The sequence below is a fragment of the Poromitra crassiceps genome, assembly GCF_964638095.1.
Source record: "Poromitra crassiceps genome assembly, chromosome: 19".
Classification (NCBI taxonomy): Eukaryota; Metazoa; Chordata; class Actinopteri; order Beryciformes; family Melamphaidae; genus Poromitra; species Poromitra crassiceps.
In genome coordinates, this window is record NC_139646.1 from 4,261,228 (window position 1) to 4,279,285 (window position 18,058).

General features: G+C 42.5%; 1 protein-coding gene across 1 annotated transcript; it reads left to right on the forward strand.

Moving 5' to 3' along the window:
- Nucleotides 1-745: 745 nt before the first annotated feature.
- On the forward strand, nt 746-17,681 carry LOC310793491 (adhesion G-protein coupled receptor G7-like; the record flags this gene model as incomplete). Its single annotated transcript, XM_083655293.1, has 13 exons — nt 746-838; nt 1,046-1,189; nt 1,722-1,798; nt 2,659-2,807; nt 5,386-5,499; nt 7,512-7,702; nt 8,362-8,514; nt 9,366-9,478; nt 10,487-10,833; nt 13,839-13,920; nt 14,269-14,427; nt 16,192-16,357; nt 17,490-17,681. Exons 2-13 carry the CDS (start codon nt 1,073-1,075, stop codon nt 17,679-17,681), a joined length of 1,860 nt encoding a protein of 619 aa, XP_083511419.1. The 5' UTR covers nt 746-838; nt 1,046-1,072.
- Nucleotides 17,682-18,058: the final 377 nt, after the last annotated feature.

Consider the following 18,058-nt stretch of genomic DNA (forward strand, 5'->3'; position numbering starts at 1 on the left):
CTGAGGAAGTTTGTCCTAAAGGAACAAATAGTGGCAAGTTTATCTCAACCATGACACTGTAGGCTATAGCTACTATCCATCTACTGTATATACAGAAGATCTACCATCTATTTACCTACCTACCCACCTACCCACTTATCTATCTAGAAACAGGTAAAGTGACTGGAGCACACAAAATCACTGGCAAACAAAATTTAATACGGTGCAAAAACGAACGTTTCGACGCGAGCAGCGGCTTCTTCGAGTCAGACCCTCTAGAGTTAGAGTCTAACCCTAACCCTCTGACTCTGAAGAAGACGCTGCTCACATCAAAACTTTAGTCTTTGCACCTTATTAAGTTTTGTTTGTTTGTTTCTAGTATTCTGTCCTCCTCTGAGAGCACCGACCTCCCTTTGTGGACGGGCTGTAGCGCAAGAGATTCCTTCCACTTATCTATCTATCTATCTATCTATCTATCTATCTATCTATCTATCTATCTATCTATCTATCTATCTATCTATCTATTTATCTATCTATCTATCTGTCTGTCTATCTGTCTATCTATCTGTCTATCCACTTATCCATTCATTCACCTGTTAATCTACCTATAATCTATCTATCCATAAATAGTTTTACTTTTCAGATCTTCTCTGCTGAAATGATGATTTGTTTAGAATATCAGGTTCTTTTACCCATATTGATGATTCATTGGCATGTCTTTGTGTCCAACACGTCACCTTCCTGTCTAGCTGGCACACCGAAGGCCTCAGCAAGATGTTCAAACCAGAGAGGATTACAGAGTTTCGATGAGCTACAAGTTCTCCAGTGTGACCTGACGCTCAGGAACATACAACAAGCTGTGAGAACACAGGCTCTCCTCCCTTAAAACCTCAAATACCATCTTGCTTAACCTGTACTGTTAATGGCCATCTACTGGCAAAAGCAAATATCTTTTTTAGGTTTTAAGGAAAATGTGATTTTAAGATTCAATATGAGAATACATCACTTGTTAAGAAGGGTAATTTTTGCACATCTCTAAATAAAACAAATATCGTTCATCTCTCAGCTTACCAGCCCAGCTGCTGATTTAGAGATGTTAGCGGCCAGCACTCAAATCCTGACCTCCAGACCTGATAAACTGATGGCAGAAGACGTCATCGCTGCAGTCGAGATCGCCAACACACTCCTCCTGTCTCCTAACGCCACACAGGTATGAAACACCTCTTCCACCACTGCATCAAACAAGGGGCAGACACCTGCACATTATTAGGGGTTCAAGAGCGGCTAACTCCTAGCCTGAAAACTCCTACTGCTAGCCTGACATCGCCAGACCAATTCGCAAATGCAAATCCATCTGCCAGAGCAAATAAAGATTGAGCTTGCAGATTCGTCAGGTTCCCAGGCTACCATGGTGATGGAACCCTATTGTATTTGTTAGGATTATTTTTCTCCACTAAAAGTATGTGCACCTCAGAAACCATGAGCCCCAGAGGAACCACATTCGGCAGGTGGGTTCCTATGGCCCCCCACTACTAAGGTAAGGCCAGACCCCCATGCAATGTCGACCCGATGGTGGCGCTATTGCAACATATCATGTAACACCATCAGAGATGCCGACTTGATCAAGTAATAGTTTTTTAAGCTGATATTGGTTTGGAAATGAACTCTTCAACTGTATTTTTATGAGACAGTTCTTTCTATCTGTTCTGATCTATCCTCCTATGCTAATGGTTGTGTTACAGAGAGTTAGGGTGGCAGCAATAGCTACAGTCAGCCAGTTGCTGGATTCCAGTGTACCGCCTGTGCTTGAAAATCACAGGTACGAGTTGAGCTAGGCTAGGGTTTAAAATGATGTTGAACTTTGGTAGTATCTTGGTTTGCAAATCTTTATCCGTGATAAAACCATAGAGATAAATAATATGGATGCAGTTATCCCATAAAATTTCTTCTCCCTGGCGGAGTTCAAACGTTGGCCGTCACCATCTTGATTTTTCATCAGCAGAGTGGGAGGGAATGTGTTGAGTCCTTCCGCACCTCATGTGAGATGAGAGTTTCCCCAGAGCCGCAGCTCCGCCTGCTGTCACTGGACAGGCGATCTGTCAATCACCCCCTTTTCTATCATCTATTTGACTCCAAACGGGCGAGTTATATAAAGAATGACCCCCCTAAAGATGTTAAGAAAAGGTGAAATTAGCTATATAGACCAAAACCATGTTTTGCCCCTCACTGGAAAGATGTTTAATCCTTTTACAAAGTCAGGCATTTAACATGGGGGAATGCCTACTGCCCCCGATTCCTAGTGGCCATTCGAGGAACTACAGCTTTTCAATTCACTTCTGGGTCATCAGAGGAAAGGGGGTGGGCTTGCCCACTAGATAAAACGTTAGGGTTGTGCAACAACCCAGGTTTTACGAGTGATAACGAGGGTTCTCACCTTATGCTAAAAGCTGCTCAGAGCAGCGTCAATCTGAATGGCAGGTGATTGGCGCTCCACCCATGACTTGTCACTATATAAGATAGGCCAAAGTTCAACACCACTTTAAATTTCAGGCCTGTGCAGACATTTAGTAGGCAATAATTCAAACATTACATGTTGTAATTTTGTGATAAAGACCACGCCATGTCTGTGTGCGCCTGTATTATGTGTCTTATGCATGTGTCCACTATTCCCGCGCCCAGCCTCACAGTGACGCTGGAGCAGCTCTCTGTGAAGCAAAGTGTGGATCTGAACACATCTCAGTCTCAGGTGGTCCAGCCCAACCTGGTCATCCAGTCGGCCCAAATCCCTGCTGAAAACACACAGGGAGTCCAGTTCACTTCGTTCAAAGGTGAGCTAACTGTCCTATAGCAGCCAATCACATCACACTTAAGTCTCTCAAAATGGAAAAGAATGTGCATGCTCCATCAATTTCCCTGTTTATAAATATGTGGGGTTAGGTGTTACACCCAGGGGAGTAGTGGTAAATACAGGAGGGGAAACTATCCAAGGTGAGTAGTTTACCCACCTTGTTTCCCCTCATTGATTGATACAGTTGATCTCAAAATGCTGTAGGTGAGTAAAGTCTTTGCCTCATTTCAAAGAGGTGGGTAAACCGTGTTTTCTTGCATTGACCCTCCACTACGCCCCTTACACCTGGACCCTTCTTGAAGTAACGCTTCCCGAACTAACCTTCTTACACTTCAAAATCAACAAATGCTACTTATTCCTTGTGAAAGTCTTAGGTGAAGAAGCCTGTGATGCAGTTAGTTTAACTACTGTACTGTTGACAAAATGTACTATTGTAAGTGCTTTGGACAAAAGCATCAGCTAAATGATGTAATGCAGTAATAATCAACTTGCAGCCCGGGGGCCAGATGCGGCCCGCGATAGGGTGCAGAGTGGCCCCCCGGCCATTTTCTAATTCACAATGAAAACTGTGATGATTCGCGAGCGACCTCTGACCTATGACCCCTCCCCTGAGAGTTAGAATAGCGTCATCGGAGCACTCATAAATCACGGAGGTGAGAAATCGTGATAACCAGCGGATCTCTACCTAATAGAGGCTATCCCATATGACTAGAAATACCCAGAGCAAAGGCATGCATGTAAGTTCCCCGATGAGTAACAACATGTTAATCCTTTGTATACCTCCAAGTCTTAATCTAGGACCTCTATCCCCTCCTCCCCGAGCATCGGGTGGGCAGTCTACCGATACAGGTGGCCTGACGGCACTTTTTCCCTCCAGGGTGAAAGAATTGACTAACCTAGATAGTAGAATCACCCAGTACATATTTTGCAAACGAGCTGAAGCCCGAGATCATTCTGTCCTTTCTACATGCATGGAGGAGGCTATTAGCTGAACCCAAAATCATGCCTCTTAACCCTACCTTATAGGATTTGTGGACCCTTCTCAAAAATGTTTTGAAGAAGAAAAATAAATAAATAAAAATCCTGGGGTTTTATAGGTTTTATATAAGTTTACACTTTTCCTTATTAAGCATACAAATCATTGTCCAGTACATTTTGTCCAACACACATGACATCATTGTCCAATATACATTACCTTATTTTTCAACATGGTGTTCATTATACATTCCCTATTTCACCATCACTCTTGGCTTAGATGACATTTCATTGTTTTCCCTATCTATTTGCTATTTCCCTGTGATTGCTGTCTATTTTGTAATTCACCCTACCATTCAGTTTCACCTCGTTTGATAACGAGTCTTTTTCTCCCTAACTTAGGCTATTATCCCTGCGATAGATAAATGAGAGCCTGTCTGCGTCTTCACATTCCCTGGTGGAGCCGAGACAATTCCATCTAAGTGACGGTTCTCCCGTCTGGCTCCCTGCCTGGGCAGGAGAGCAAAGAGCTGTGAGGTCCGCTCCTTTGGTCTTATCGAGGGCGTGACTATGTTTTGCTGCGTCACGGTGACCTAACCTCTAATTGGAGGCAACACTGTCTATCTGCATGATATCATCCCTGCCCATCTATGATGATTCAGCCATCATGTTTGTGTGTGCGCTGATGTGCGCAGTTCAATTCTAATCAGCCCATGATATCACACTACTCCTCACCCTAGCCCATCTTTAAACATTTCACATGTAATATACAGCCAAGATTACATTTACCACACTTTAAAAGCAGCATTAAACTCAGTTAGTCATCGATTGTCACATCTTCACAATCCTCAGTCAGTACATTATGCCTTTTCAACTTTCCATGTTTCATCATGCTACTGAAAAATCCTTCATTTGTCAACATACTGCATTTCAATTATATAATTCAATCCATGCTCCTAATATAACATTGTGACTTCAGTGCACACAGAATATATATAGAAAAACTTAGGTGAATAGCATTTTAATTTACTAGGAGTCTCCTCTCCTCCAGTCAGCCTTTCCCCCCTGCTGCAGGTGGAGCAAAAGTTCATCCAAAGCTCAGCTTTCCCAACAAAACTAACGTTAAATAAAGTTTGACTGGGGTCCTGCTAAATTGTCAAATATCGCCACCTACTCGCCGCCCAGGCACTTGTATGTACTTAACTAACTTACCCTAACAAACTATCCTTAAAAGCCATTTAACTATCCTGTGTGTGCTTGAAATTGTCAGACTACCCGGCTGATTTATGTTTTACGGTATTAATAGACAGATATTTATAAATACCTTCCAAAATAGGCTATATATCATGATTTATTTGGAGAAACCAAGGACTTCTATGGAAAATCTAACATCCAGCCCCCATATAGCCAGAATGGAATAATCCTGGTTTCATAACCACACGATTCGACTGTGAGATTGGCCGTCGAATCAGGCTCCTTAGAATAAAGTGTTGAATCATCGACTATTCGGGGTCACCCCTAGTAATGTAATATAAATAAAGGTTATGGTAATAATAATACTAATTCTGATTCCCAATGTTTAGGATCTACTTGCAGTTTCGTGGCAGACCGAATTCAGCTCAACACCAATACTTCAGAAATTGTGGTGGAAACTGGGTCCGTAGCCGACGTCCTGGTATACATACGATTCCCCCCCGGTGAGTTTTCCCTCTATTTTCAAGTCGAAAAAGTCACAACTTTCTCATCCACATTGCACAAACCATCCTCCCACTGCAAAAAATACATTTCAGACTTTAACAAGGGTAAATTCAGTTCAGGACCACGTGCATCATGTAGCAATGAGGCGACCTCATGCAACTCAAGCCCATTCGAGGAAACTACATCTTTCAACAGCCCAAGTTTGGCAGGTTTAAAGATGTTTTTGATATCTTCAAAGCTTGAGAAACGAGAGAGATCTTCACTGTCAAGAAACAAGCAGCACAGCTCTAACGTTAGACAGAAACAAGCAGCACACAACTCTAATGTTAGACAGAAACAAGCAGCACAGCTCTAATGTTAGACAGAAACCAGCAGCACACAGCTCTAACATTAGACAGAAACCAGCAGCACACAGCTCTAACATTAGACAGAAACAAGCAGCACACAGCTCTAACATTAGACAGAAACAAGCAGCACACAGCTCTAACATTAGACAGAAACAAGCAGCACACAGCTCTAACGTTAGACAGAAACCAGCAGCACACAGCTCTAATGTTAGACAGAAACAAGCAGCACACAGCTCTAACGTTAGACAGAAACCAGCAGCACACATCTCTAATGTTAGACAGAAACCAGCAGCACACAGCTCTAATGTTAGACAGAAACAAGCAGCACACAGCTCTAACGTTAGACAGAAACCAGCAGCACACAGCTCTAACGTTAGACAGAAACAAGCAGCACACAGCTCTAACGTTAGACAGAAACCAGCAGCACACAGCTCTAACGTTAGACAGAAACAAGCAGCACACAGCTCTAACGTTAGACAGAAACAAGCAGCACACAGCTCTAATGTTAGACAGAAACAAGCAGCATACAGCTCTAACGTTAGACAGAAACAAGCAGCACACAGCTCTAATGTTAGACAGAAACCAGCAGCACACAGCTCTAACGTTAGACAGAAACAAGCAGCACACAGCTCTAACGTTAGACAGAAACAAGCAGCACACAGCTCTAATGTTAGACAGAAACAAGCAGCATACAGCTCTAACGTTAGACAGAAACAAGCAGCACACAGCTCTAACGTTAGACAGAAACCAGCAGCACACAGCTCTAATGTTAGACAGAAACCAGCAGCACACAGCTCTAATGTTAGACAGAAACAAGCAGCACACAGCTCTAACGTTAGACAGAAACCAGCAGCACACAGCTCTAACGTTAGACAGAAACAAGCAGCACACAGCTCTAACGTTAGACAGAAACCAGCAGCACACAGCTCTAACGTTAGACAGAAACCAGCAGCACACAGCTCTAACGTTAGACAGAAACAAGCAGCACACAGCTCTAACGTTAGACAGAAACCAGCAGCACACAGCTCTAACGTTAGACAGGATGAAAACGCAAACAACACCCACAGTGGTGTTGTTTGCGTTTAATCCCCCGATGCAAGAATTAATAAATACTCCGGGGTTACGGCAGCCAATCAGCGTTAAGCAGCAAGCGACTGTTGGCAGTGAAATTTCGCTCGAGTTGGGATATTTCATCTCGGGCGACGAGCAAATTTTCGCTCTGTCTCTGTCGCTCGGACGCCCATCGATTTTTCTCCCGGGCGAATATACGCTCAATCGCTCGTTTGCATTGACTTTGTATGTAAACTCGATGCCAGCGAAAAACTTTAATAGGTCGGTGTGAATGAACCTTCAGTCAAAGTGTTGTGAAACTTTGTACACATGTGTACTGTATCTGATCATGAACAATTTGGGCTCTAGCATAACTTCCACATTAAAAATAATAATGGTGTCCACCATTTGGTAATTGTTTTGTTTTGAAAACCTTCAAACATCATTCAGAATGACACCAAATGCAGCTCAGGAATCTGCTTGCAATATTATGACAACCACCACCACTACAGCTACAACATCAACTATCACTACTATTACTTACTACTACAAATACTACTGTACTAATAATCATTTACCTTTCTTTCTCTCTGTCTGATTTCTTGCATCTGAAGATGCTGTGGCTGGACAGCGAAAGCCATCAAACATCTCCGTGGGTTTTGTTCTCTACCAGAACGATGGTTTCTTCAGGTCCCGGCTCTACAGGAGACAGAAGTCCACCTCCATCAGGGTCCTGTCGGCCAGTGTCAAAGGTCACGACCGTGCTGTGGTGCCACAACATGTGGAAATGCTGTTCACACCCACAGTAAGATAACTAAGCTGTCAGCACATTTACATCATGACAATTTGTATATTTTACATCATTTTACATTTGTACATCATCTGAGCCTTACCAACGTTTACGGCCTTGACCTGGTCTGTACACTGCTCGTTCATATAACTTGCCGTCAGGTTTAGCGTGATGTATGGGCAGATACCATCACAGTAGTGTTTTCAAATTCATAAATGTGAAATACCTGTACTGTACGTTATTAGCATTACACAAATTTGAAGAGGGATGGTGGGATCTTATGGAGGCAAACAATTTGATAGTGGCAAAGACAGCGTGGAGTTTACTAGTACCATGAAGTTTTCATTGAAAGTTGTATCAGTGAGTTTCATCTCAAATGTCTGAGCCATGGTATCCTTGACTTGATCTTGGGGCGGCTTTAGCTCAGGAGGTAGAGCGGGTCGGCCAATGACGCAAGGGTTGGCGGTTCAATCCCCACTCCCTCCCAGCTGCTGTCGCTGTGTCCTTGGGCAAGACACTTAACCCTCCTTGCTCCCGATGGTGTGTAGGCACCCTGCGTGGCAGCCTGCCGCCATCGGTGTATGAATGGGTGAATGTAGACTATCTACTGATTGTAAAGCGCTTATTTTGCAGAACTCGACAACATTTATTTATTGTTGTTGTTGATGTTTTAGATCAACACCAATGCAAAGCTGTATGACTACGCCTGTGTGTTCTGGGACTACAGCCTGGGTGACTGGAGCACTCATGGCTGCACCAAGGGCAACGCAGTGGGTGGAGTTCCACGATGTTTCTGTAACCACACCACTAACTTCGCTGCACTCATGGTAAAGTGCTGTGGCTCTATTGTGGCAATGTCTTTCAAAATGAGGTTAAAATGTTTTTGTTTTTGTTTTCTTTTTTCTTTAAAAAAAAACCTGTTACAGATAGGACAACCATAAACTGAGAAATATGATTTTGTTTTAATATTGGAATGCTGGTAACGGGGAAAAAAAGTGAAGTCCGTCTGAAACAAAAATAAATGTGTTCTGAGTTTGTCACTCCACAGAAACGTGTTATTAACCACCCAGCCAAATTTGAACTATTAAAAATGGCGGCAAGTTGTCGAAGGTGCAGTGTCGAGGTGCGGACATGTCTGCCCTGCACATCTTACAAGCACCGCTCCCAATAAGGAAGCGGTCAGGGAAATGGAGGTTCACTGCACCCCCCAAAGTAAAGTCCCACCTCAACGAGATTCCAGTCTTCATCCCTTCCTCAAACATTTCGCCTCTCGGCCTCTCTTCTCAAACACCTTTCAAATGGTGACTCTTTGGAATCTGGAACCTGGGACTTTTTCTCCCTCTTCCTCCACTCATCCATGACCACAATCATTCTTCTCTCCTCTCCTCCTCCGTTCTTCTGGTGGAGGAGATCGTCTCCGTCCTGCCGTATTAGTGACCCTCTCATCTCCAGCCCTCCATCTTCCGATCGCTTCCTTATCGGAAGCCGTTACCATTAAGGTTTGCAGGACAGCAGAAGATGTGGACTAAGCATTACCTGACTGACTGACTGTCTGCCTGCCTGCCTGACCTGAATTTAGCTTGTGATGAAAAATAGGATTTTGACAAATACAAAAGAAACATTAATGTGTAGAGAAATCACTGTTTGATTCTGTCCTCTGGGTTTGTTTCTCCAACAGATATTCAGGGAGAATTACAAATATGCAGAAGCCCTGAGCTATATCTCCATCATTGGACTATCTTTCTCTATCATTGGCTTGACAATAACAATCATTCACCGCATTACGGAAAGGTAAGACAGGACACACCTTCTTTTCCTCCACATGCACAAATGTGATTAGATTGTGTCACTGCCTGCCTGGTGTTGCACAACGCTGGATCTGCACAAAATGGCCCTCATTTCTCAAACAAGTGTAGAAACCAGAGCAGATCTGAAGGCAGAAATCATCTTACGACATGGTTCCCGTGTGATTGTATGAACCAACCAGTGTTATGCCAAACTCTGCATGTTTTTAGTGGGAAGGTTCATGTTGAGGCGAGCATGGGGAGAGCATGCAAACTCCACACACAAAGGCCCTTTTCAAGCGATAGCCCACCTGGGCACTATAGACACTGACAGCATGGCGAGACATACCCCCATGGGTGAAGTTTGCGTTGGTTCCTATGGTTGGTTCAGGGGGTGCACAGAACCCCCTAGTGGCCATAGCCAAAAATGAATGTTTTAAATATCCAATTTATAACACAAAAGTTATATTTTATTGTAATGCCTTGCTCTAGATAAAGGGTAGAATAACTGTATGACTGTGATTATTTTCAATGTTTATTATAAAACATAATATTATGCTGGTCTATTTATGAGCCATATCTGAGCGGCATAATCTTGATGTAAACAACAGATAAAACGTGTGCGTAATGACGTCTCTATGCCGTGGAGAGTGTGTGTGTTCGCCCTTCATACCTTCACCAGTCTCCTTCCCTCCCTCTGACGTGTGTCATTCTGTGTGTTTAAATTGTGTTTTCTGAATTCCTATGGAATGATGGTATTTATTGAAGTTATAGGCTATCTGTCGTGAGAATGAACCACCGTGACCCCTTTTTTGCCATTTTGGACATTTTGGGTGTGTAGTAGACAGCAGCGTTCCTGACAAAATGGAGCTACGTAAAGCTCACTACAGTAAAGCAAGTTACAAAATGTTCAAGACATAAAGACAATCTTTATGATGCTAAATGATAGCTAAATAAGAGCCAGGTTAAAAGTAAACAGAAATAGCCTTTAAGGATTGCTTTTCATCTTCTTTAGTTTTCAAGGAAAAGCTCGAAACCAGAACTCCACTATTGTGCTGGTGAGTATCTGCATCAGTCTGCTGGCCTTCAGCATCATCTTCCTCTCTGGAGTCAACAACCCAAATGAAGCCAGCAGCACCCAGGTGGAAGCCACCAACACCCAGACCACCATCCCTGATTCAGACGTCCATGTTGAGCCAGATGAGGGACCCTGCACGGCAGTGACGGCTCTTCTCCACTTCTTCCTGCTGGCGACCTTTGTGTGGAACGCTGTGTTCGGCACGCAGTTGATGCTTCTCATCCACAAAATACGCCGGAGTCTTCCACCTGCCTTCACCCCCCTCAGCATTACGATTGGATGGGGTAAGAGATCCAACATTCAAATATTTGAAAGGATTGAAGTTTAAGCGCACAGTGGTACCGCAGAAAACAATCAATTTGTGTGTTTTTCTTTTGATAATAATGTGTTTCTGTGTGAAATGAATGCTTTTCATTTTTGCATTCTCAACAGAGATGCATTAATGCATAAAAAACTGATTGTTGTAGAGATACAATCAAGTACCGGTAGTTTATTCCTCAACCTCAGGAGCCACAATGGCAGATCATTATTCCGTTTTCAAACTAGAACGACATCCGTCTGTCCAGACTTGTGCAGAAATTCCGTCAAGGCGTTACTGAGATATGGCATTACCGAGCTTGAAAATGGCGTTTGTGAGGTCACAGTGACCTTGACCTTTGACCACCAAAATGTAATCAGTTCATCCTCGAGTCCAAGTGGACTTTTGAGCCAAATGAACCAAAATTCCATTAAGGCATTCCTGAGATATCACGTTAACGAGCAAGAAAATGCATATTTGTGAGGTCACAGTGACCTTGAAGTGACCTTGAGATATATTGCGTTAATGAGCATAATATTAGAGGTCGTGAGGTCACAGTGACCTTGAACTTTGACCTTTGACCACCAAAATCTAATCAGTTCATCCTTGAGTAGAAGTGGAAGTTTGAGGCAAATTTGAAGAAATTCCATCAAGGTGTTCCTGAGATATCGCGATAACGAACATCAGACTTTTATGGTTTCGGACAACTTTTATGGTTTCGACATCCCAAAACCATAATGCCTCCCGCCTGGCTATCGCCGGCGGAGGCATAAAAACTATAACTATAAACTATAACTCTTTCTTCTTCAGCACAATTAATTACATTTTATTGTTTTGTCATATCAACTAGTGTACAAATAAACTGAAACTGAAACAAGAATGTTGGCAATTCCCCTTGTTTCAAGTAACTGTTATACTGTATATAAAAGCTGCATTGAAAAGTGAATACTGTGAAGGTAAGTAAGTAAATAATTTAGTAAGTAAGTAAGTAAATAATTTATTTCAGTCAGTTTGTCAATTTCACATAAATGCATTACAGTAATAATGTGCGTTTACATATAGGAGACCGAAAAGGTGTAGGCTGAAGCCGCAGCTTATGAATGCCTACCCTTTTTTACATTTCATTACATCAAAAATCAAAAACAAAAAATAAGATAGTTGCAAGAATCAGTTGACAGCGAGAAGGAAAGTTTTCAATAGAGCTTAGAAGCCCTAATGATAGCTTTTAAGTACTTGATTGTACTAGGGTTTTGTATTTGTTAAAGGGATAGTTCGGTTTGTTTGAAGTGGGGTCCTATCAGCTAGTGAGATACACTAACTTAATTAGGTACAGTGTTCAGGAGTGAGTGCGCATTGTGGAACGAGACCGCGCACTCAGCGCAGCAGCCAAACCAGCCTTTTCTCTGTAAGTACGGGGGGGTCAACAACTAAAATGTAATTTAGCCACCTAAAACACCTAAAATAACGCCCACCTAAACAAATCGACATCTGTGTACATGCACGCTCTATTTTGACCATTTTCAGCGCTTTACTTTTCCGCAAAACAGCAGTTTCATTCGGCACTGCTTTTTCTCCCAACCGTACAACTACCGTATTCCTCCGCTAAAAGCCAGCACAGAGCACAGAGCCGCGGTTTACAAAACAGGAAGGCTTAGAAGAGAGATAAAACACTGACTTACTTTAGAGACAACAAGTCACCTGGCCTCTCTGGTCTGGGATGTTTTCCACAATTTATCCTGGGAATGGTGAAAAAAGGTCTGCAGCCAGGGCACCCAGGCATTTAGACAGGAGGCGCATCTCTCTGCCTGTTCACTTCACTCTCTGCAAAAGTTCATCTTCTGTATTCTCTCTGGTTCATAATTATATCCTCTTGTCACCAAGGTGAATGGCATATCATCCTCGCTATCAAAATCACTCATATTTTCGTCCGTGTATTCTATTTGTTGTGTCTTCAAACCGGGAGAAATAAAATAGCCTACCCCCAAATAACTGCGGAGTAATCCAGTGCTGCGGCTGTGTGCTGGCTTTTAGCGGAGGAATACGGTAGTTGTACGGTTGGGAGAAAAAGCAGTGCCGAATGAAACTGCTGTTTTGCGGAAAAGTAAAGCGCTGAAAATTGTCAAAATAGAGCGTGCATGTACGGATATCGATTTGTTTAGGTGGGCGTTGTTTTAGGTGGGTAAATTAAATTTTTTTGTTTAGTTGTTGACCCCCAGGACTTAGAGAGAAAAAGCTGGTGATGCTGCTGCTCAGGGTGCCGGATCTCGTTCGACGCTGCGCCCCGCTTCAAGAACACTGTACCTAATTAAGTTAGTGTATCTGACTAGCTGATAGGACCCCACTTCAAACAAACCGAACTATCCCTTTAAGTACTCTTAGTTTAAACATTTTTTTTTATTTACATATAGAATTTCACAATTTTAACTCATCGCAGAGACTATTCCATAGATGTACACCTTTGACAGAGATGCATCTACTTTTAAAGTTTGTTCTTACTCTCATTTGTTTGAACATGCAGGTTCCCCTTAGTTCGTACCGGCTGACTCGGGATGAAAACAATTTCTGAATGCAGTTGGGAAGAAGGTTATTATGTGCCTTGTAAAGTATAATGGAGGTTCTGAGCTCAACTAAATCTTCAAATTTAAGGGTATTTAATTTAATAAAGAGTGGGTTTGTTGGGTCGCAGTATTTGGAATGGTTGACAAGGTGAGCAAGACTCATGGGGCTGTTTCTTGGTTTCTTGCTTACCTTGACAGAATACAGAGCATACAGTAGTACAATGTAACACGCATGAAAACAAACTGATACTTTATAGGTTGTTTATTTAAAAAGTAGCTTGATGAAGCTTCACACACTTTGGTGTTCATGTGTGTGAAACATGCTCCAACTTCAAGCTGCTTATTTTATTTAGAGAATATAAGAATTGTTTTTTTTATATATATATTTAATTCAAGCCACAACTTGTTTGATTTCCTTGCTGTGTTATTTTAGGAGTACCAGCCCTTATCATGGCGATCACACTAGGAGCTACCTACAGGGTCGACGCGCCTTTGGGATACAGACAAGAGGAATTGTGGGTCAATGACAGTATTTTATTGCCTCTCTGCACTCGTCTCTTCTGTTCTAACAAATAGCTTCTTACCTTTGGACACATCAAGCATTGCCAAAAAGGGCCTTAAAAGTGCTAAAAGTGTAAATATTTGCCTTTATTATAGATGTTGGTATGTTTTTCCTTTTCACTTTGTGATTTTAAAGATCACGTGATGTCCAGATATTTCCAGCAGCTACAGTGGAGTTTGATATGAGAAAAATGTTTCAGGATTTAAAACATCAGCTGTAAATGTTGGTGTCGCTCACTCAGAATCATAGAACTCTTACTAATTGTACAGTATTATCACTATTTTATTTCTGTACCCTCAAGTTGCTGGCTTGCAGCTCTGGACAGCGACGGGCGGTTTGACTTTAGGAAACCAATGTTTTGGGGGTTCGTCCTTCCAGTTGGCCTGGTCCTCATCTACAATGCTGTACTCTTGTGTTTCTTTGCAATAAAGACATGCAGAACAAATCCCAACCTAAACAGGTAATGTTGGAGCTTAAAGTTTAACTGCAACTTTTGTACTCCTGCAACCATTTTTAAATTGACTGATCTTACACACTCTTGCGCACTTATTGCTACTCTGCACTAGTGTGCCATTGGTGAAGCCTTTGCGTGCCAAAGGTGTGTGCCGTAGTTTGCAGAGATACTGCTATACTGCTACACAAGGAGGGCCACTGTTTTTCCCTTGGCCAACCCAACATTATGCATGCGTGTGTTCCAATGAGCTGAAGACTGACTGTATTTAGACCTAAGCCTATTAAACTGGAAAATATAATACAGTCCAGTTAGACACAAGGTTATGCACACAATCTTAGACAGCAAATCAAGTGTTTATAGTCAGAAGTTACACAAAAGATAAAAAAAATGTGCTGTATCAGACAAATTAATCGCATAGCCTACAGGCACTTACTATATTAATTGCAAAATGTCTGTCTGTCCATCCGTTCGTTTGAGCACATTTATCTTCCTAGCCGTTGCTCCAATCGCCTCCAAAATTTGCCAAAACACTTTTCAGGGGTCTGGAATGAATCTGGTGCAAAAAAGGAGAAGAAAATCTGCTCACAGAGGGTCTTCTTCTTTTTGGTGTTTTATGGCAGCTGGCAACCGCCACATTACCTCACCGCCTCCCTCTGGATTCATCCACCCACTGTCTCCCCCCATCCTGCCCTTCTGGTCCTCTTAGGTCTCTTCTTCTTCTTGCTCCTCTTCTTCCCATCGTCTTACGGCGAGAGCATCCAGCTTATCGGAGCATTACCGCCACATTCTGCTCCCAGTATGGATCAGACAATCAACTTACAATCTAAACCCCTAACACACACTCGCACAACCACACACACACACACACACACACACACCTAAACTACCTCACGCCCTACTAAACACCCCTGCCTTCACAACTCTCCGCTCACAGAGCGTGTAGCGGTATTTTGTTTTTAGGCCTTCACACTCACAGAGCCATTGTGACTTCATCAGCATCCCTTCTCTGCTTCCCACTGATGATGTCACCGCATTAGTGATGATGTCATCAGTGATGTCACTCAAGCAAGTTCGCTGCTGAGTTTCACCTGTCTGATTATGATGATGATGATGATAATGATGATTATTATTGACAGCGCTAACAACCAGTTTTGCTCCACAACAGCAATTCGTAAATGTGCTCATATCGCCACCTACTGGCAACACAAACAATGATTTATTTCGAGTACCGTTCGTCCGATCGACTTCAAACTGGTGGGGTGCTGCTGGGGACCCCAGAATGTGCAGTGACAAATTTTGTGCAATTCGACCAATCAGAACATGGCTTTCATGTGTCTCGAGAAACGTTTGTCTGATCGACTTCAAACATGCTGTGTGCACTGCTGGGGACTGGAGAAAGTGCATTTTCGACTTTCATGCAATTCGTCCAATTGGGGGGAAGCGCTGCAGGGGATGGGTGATGTGGGAAGGGAAGGGGCACTGCACTAGTTATATTAATGTGTCACAAATTTGGTTACAAGTAAATATACTTGAGTGTCATCAGCATAGATATAATCAATGCTGTCTTCTGATGATATAAGCTAGAGGGAACATAAATATTAAAAAGGAAGGCCACAGTAAGTAACTGTCGCTAGTAGTCATGTAGTCATAGTTTAGTATTTTTCATTCAGTATTCAGCCATCATACAGTATCAACCTTTACATGTATTTATCTGCAATGTTTGACTCCAGATAATAACGTCCAATCACCTATGCTCTTTCTGTTGTGCAGTACAAAGCAGACGTCTTTGGGGAAGAAGTTCCTCCATAGTTTTTCAGTGGCTGTGTTACTGGGCCTTTCCTGGATACTGGGCTACATGGTGCTCAGTACCAGCCAAGAGCAGGGAGTGGTCCACCTCATCTTAAGCATTGTCTTCTGCCTCTGTACCACCACACAGGTAGGTTACAAGAACACAGCCACTTTGTGGTACAAGGTTACTTACCTCGCATTGGCTTCTGGTTAGTTTTAGAATTGATTTTAAGATTTTATTGATTACTTATAAAATGCTAAATGGCCTTGCGATATTCTGGAAATATCACAATTCTTAAAAGAAAAATCTATGGCTGTAGCGGGCTCAGTTTTAAAGCCAGAGTGAAGTTTCTGGTATGAAGACCTAAGGTATCACTTGGTGCCAACCATGTCATGCTAGGAAGGTGGCAACAAGTTAAGCGAAATTTTGGCGAGGTCAGAAAAACAAACATTTTCAAAGGGGTCCTCTTTTTCACAGAATAGAGAAAAAGCCAGCACTCCAAATGTCCTTTCACAGGTTTTAATAGTTCCTCAAACCGGGCAGCAGCAACGAATGTTTCCTCAGGCCTTCCTCAGCATTGTGCTGAGTCAGGCACCTGTGAAAGGACATTTGGAGTGCTGGATTTTTCTCTATTCACTGAACTCTTTGCTTTCCCCACCCAGTGAGTTTTTAATCCATTTTGAGTGTCCTCGCTACCGGTGAGTTTTCTATTGTCATCTTTTTCACAGCCTAATGTTGGCAGGCCTCTTGTGTGTATGTGTGTGTGTGTGTGTGTGTGGGGGGGGGAGGGTGTGTGTGTGTGTGTGTGTGTGTGTGTGTGTGTGTGTGTGTGTGTGTGTGTGTGTGTGTGTGTGTGTGTGTGTGTGTGTGTGTGTGTGTGTGTGTGTGTGTGTGTGTGTGTGCGTGCGTGCGTGCGTGTCTGTGTGTGTGCTAGCCTTTCTTTTTTTTTTTACTTAATTTTTATTTGGTTTACATCAACAACAATACATTGTATTCCTTCGATTACAGTTGTTTGCTTGTTCCTTTTCCTTTTCCAGCAGTGTGCTTATTGTACACATTATCATTGTATGCTATTTCATGGTTAAAATCAGCTAATTTTATTTCATGGTAGAAAAAGGGAAGTGGTCCCTTGGAAATTTGGTTTGGTACATACCGCCCCCTTCTGGCAGCAGTGTCAGGTTAGCATAGTGGTATGGTCTGAAAAGTTTGGGAACCCCTGAACGACAGCAATAATAAAATAAGAGTGGGTCTAACCAATTTCTTCCTGCTCACTCTCCAGGGTTTTCAGATATTCATCTTCTTCACAGCAAGAACACCGACCTTCAGGAAAGCCTTCTGCAGGCTCATCAGGCATAACTCTTCTGCCAGCACCCAGAGCAAAGAAAGCAAAGAACAGGCAACGCAAAGCACTGGCATTAACTTAAGTCAAATCAACTCTCAACTAGAAGTGGACTCAGCGAGACAGCTGTGAGCAGGCCACCCAAATCACCCAATATGACATAGAACACCACCCTATGTGAAACATCTATGTCATATTGGGGCTATATATATCCCTTGTAGATTTAACGTGATTTAGATGAGTGACAGTGTAACGTGGTTCTACTGTCATGTCCTACTGTGATGTCAGCTCCAATAAATTGGCTCTACTTCACATTTTAGTTTTACAATAAAAACACATTTCTGCAATGACTTTACATAATGTAGGCTATATTTATGTGCATCATCCTACCTCTGCAGCAGGGGAGAGAAAATGATATCTTTCTGGACAAACTTTCACCAATCTAATTAATCTCATCATATAGGGATAGGCTATATTTTTCTAGCTGATGCGTTTAGAACATTCTTTTC